General features: G+C 32.1%; 1 protein-coding gene across 1 annotated transcript in view; it reads right to left on the reverse strand.

Annotated features, from left to right (window-relative positions):
• Nucleotides 1–1735: 1735 nt before the first annotated feature.
• The window catches only part of LOC117176587 (protein Red-like), a 4960-nt gene continuing 2841 nt past the window's right edge, over nt 1736–3854 (reverse strand). Inside the window, exon 2 of the mRNA XM_033366840.1 lies at nt 1736–3318. Within this exon, the coding sequence (XP_033222731.1) occupies nt 2218–3318 (1101 nt within the window). The 3' untranslated portion in view covers nt 1736–2217. The remainder of the gene's footprint in view (nt 3319–3854) is intronic.

Here is a 3854-nt window from a genome sequence, read left to right on the forward strand (position 1 = left end):
TATGGCGTATTTTATTTTATAATTTGCCTTGGTGGCCGCGCTGAGTGGACGGACCTTTTTAAAGGCCCTGATAAAGTATTTTAATTTATTCCCGAGGTCTCAAAGTATTTCAATAGTTCAAGGAATATCATCATATTTTATGTAATTTCGCGGGATTTTATCATATTTTAATGGATTTCAAAGAATTTATTCAACATAAATGAGAAATTTATAAAATTTCCAAATATTCTAAGGTATTTCTAAAGACTTTAAACAGTTGTAAAAATTTCAGGATATTTTTGAAACTTCCAAAGATTTTTCAATTACTAAAAGAAATTTTCAAGATTTTAGGTAATTTAAAAAAATTCCAAGGAAGTTTTAAGAGCTTTATAATTTTTCAGTACACTGCCGTGAAAAATTCCCCGCCAACCTCTTTTTTAATGACTATCTTAAGTTCTCCTCATTGTAATTATGTTGAAGCTACAAAATTAGCTCTTTAAAGGGTTGAATTCTCTCAAAATTCTGTATAAAATGGGCACAGGTTGAAGCCAATTTATCTATTTTTTAGTAGATATTGCAAAATAGTGTAAATTTCAATGTTTCTAATAATTTTCGATAACTTTCGTAATATTCTATTTTTTGGCTTAATTTAAATCTATTTTTCTAGTTTATAAACATATCAAACGTATTGCCATTAAGTTTCTATAAAAGCCCTTTAAAATATATATTTATTCAATTTTTATTTTCCTACAGTAAAGATGTTTACACATTTTTTCAACTTGATACTGTAATAGGATCTTTTTAGATTTACAGGTATGTTTATAAGCTGCTGCGATACTGTGGAAAAGCGGCATTAAAGTGAGCACAAGAATGTTAAGAAACATGTAAAAACCTATGCTCATTTTATACATAATTTTGATAGCATTCAACCCTTTAAAGAGAATTTTTTAGCTCCGACAAAATAAAAATTAGGAAAACTTAGTCATACAAAAAATATGGATTTCAAAAGATTTGAAATATTTTTGGATATTTTAAGATTCCAGGGGGTTTTTAAAGAGCTTATTAAGGTACTTTAAAGGAATATATAACAAGATTTCATGTAATTTCGCGAGATTTTATTATATTTAAAGGGATTTCAAAGAATATATACACCAAAATTGAGCAATTTCTGAGATTTTCAAATAATCCAAGGCATTTCGAAAAATTTTAAAGAATTTTAGGATATTTAAAAAAATTTTAGGATGTTTAAAAAAATTTCAAGGATTTGAATGATTTAATGAAATTGACTGCGGTTTTTAAGAATTCCCTGGATTTCGAAAGCTTTGCTAGGAAATATTTAAAGGGATCTAAACCGATTTTACTATATTTCAATGATTCTGAAAGTTCTAAACTTACTTCAATAAATTATCCAAGATTAAATGGAATATCAAATTTAATTTCACAGAGTTTTCAAAGGAATTTTATTGGATTTCAAAGGATTAATAAGATTTTTAGTTGCCTTATAATTTTTCAAAGGGTATCAAGTACCTGCTGAATATGTATATGATTCTAAGAATGATAACAAATAAAGCAAACGAAAAATCATTTCTCATATATATTTTTGCATTTGTACATAATACATATACTAAAAATCTAACACATTTCTTATTTAAAAACATCGTAAATTCAGGGAAGTATGAAGCCGATGTTTAAGCAATTACATAAATTCGCTTATGTAATTATCTCATCACAAAAAAAATTTCGAGCAACTTTATTCATAATAATAAGCTTCACTGAAACTTCAAATTAGAAAACATTTTAATACAGCACACAATCTTGAATAGACCATTTAAATTACTAATAACCCAGTGGGCAAAAAATTAAGAATGTCCTAGAGACGTCTTTGGAAGATCCCTAAGACGTCGTTTATCACATGTCTTTTGGTCATCCTATGGATGCTCTTAAAACGTCTAATGTCAGTACGAAAGATGTCCCGAGAACGTCCATGTCTTTAAGACGTTTTCAGGTCATCTTTGGGATATTGGACGTCTTAGAGACGATGATTGGCCTGAGATAGGACGTCATAGGAACGTCCCATTGACGTTCTTAGGATTTTCATAGTTTTGTGCCCACTGGGGTGGGATGTTTATATTATTAGTGTTAATTAATCACTATCTATTCTAGATTGTATCTTCTCATCTAGTTTAGTTTCCGATTTGCAAAACATATACCTTAAAAACTATGAAATTTAATATGACCTTAATATCTCGGAACTTTGAACTCTCGATCGGGATCCGCATTGCCTGACGGTTTCCTTTTATTCATTATGTTTTGTATCTTCTGCCACTCTCGATCCAATTCAGCCTTCTCATTCTTCTCCTTATTAAACTTCCTCGTCCTCCTTCCATCCGCCATTTTCACACCATACTGGAAGGCAGCTTTCGGCAGTGCTTCTTTGTTATTCATATACTCGCTATATTCCTCTGGAGTATCAAAATCCCATCTACCAATGGGACCCTTCTTATTACCAAGATCCATTTTCGTATAATCTACCTCGTCATCAGAATCGTCAATCGCGTCTTGCATCTCATCAAGGCCAGGATAACATTCCGCATAACCCTCTGGTTCTGCAATGAGTTTATTGAGTAAAAAGCCCTCTTTCGGCGTTCTATCCAAATGCAGACCACCGCTAGCGGCCGAACTCTGTGCCACCATTGCGATCGGCAATCTTGGAACATTAATTTTCTCATTTTCCATTTCTGTCTCAAGCGGTTTATCGAAATAGGGTGTTGCCTTCTTTTTAGATTTCTGATGCGAATCGCTCTTTGCAGCAGTTGGCACATAATCACCAATATCACCATAAATACTATCATCTTGTGGTGGCTTAGGGGCAATATCCATTTCATTCATTTCATCCCCTCTGCCCTTTTTCTTTCCCTTCTTTCCATGTCTACTTCCTTGGCGAAGGTAAGAGAGAATCTGGGCTAATTTGTTGATAACTATGTCGTTAGTTGTCAATGTTGGAGTCGCATCGATAGTCGGGACGTCTGCTTTGCTCCTAATTAGAGTTGTGGGAATATCTACCTCTGCATTCTCGTCATCCAACTCGATAACGTAAGCCATTCTGCCGGGAGTGAATAGCTCATTGCGCTCGATTGTTTTTGATCTCATAGTCATTATTGTTTTGTGAATGTTGCGGCCGACTTTCGTTTTAAACAAAAGCTCTTCCTCTTTTTTTTTAACCTCCTTCTCCTTTTCTTTCTCCTTTTCCTTATCCTCTTGTTCTTCCTCCTTCGGCTTCACCAGCCTTTCCATTTCCTTTTCCTGCTCCTGCTCTTTACTCTTTATCTCACTTCGAACCTAAGTAGGGAATAAAATAGAAAATATAGAACAATAAATGGAAGAATAAAATTAGGCACTTCCTTCTTTAAAGAACAATAATATAAACATTTCAAATAAACATTTCAAACACAACTATTAAAGGATCTGAAATTGCACAATTTAAACTGCAAGTTTAACCATATGAGAAAATTTTAATTTCAGGAAATTAAAATTCAAGAATAAATAATTTTAAACTGAATATCTTTAAGGGGGTCTCCTGGTGTGAATCGAACAAAAATCGTTTTTTAAGCTTACTCTGTCACAAAACTCGTTGTAAACATTTCTACAAAGTTTCAGTTCTGAATTTCAACTAATTCAGAAGATATAGATAGAAATGCACGGACGTGCTGCTTGGAAGCTCGTCGCGTTACAAAACTTTAAACGATTAAGTGAAAATTATTTGACCTATAGATTTGATTCAAATTTCATTTTGTAAAGTATTGAAAACCATTCTATATGAACCACAGTTTTATCTAACTTTAATTGTTTCTTATAATTTAAAAAAAAAAATTAAA

Source organism: Belonocnema kinseyi, chromosome 7, assembly GCF_010883055.1.
Source record: "Belonocnema kinseyi isolate 2016_QV_RU_SX_M_011 chromosome 7, B_treatae_v1, whole genome shotgun sequence".
In the NCBI taxonomy this organism is placed as follows: Eukaryota; Metazoa; Arthropoda; class Insecta; order Hymenoptera; family Cynipidae; genus Belonocnema; species Belonocnema kinseyi.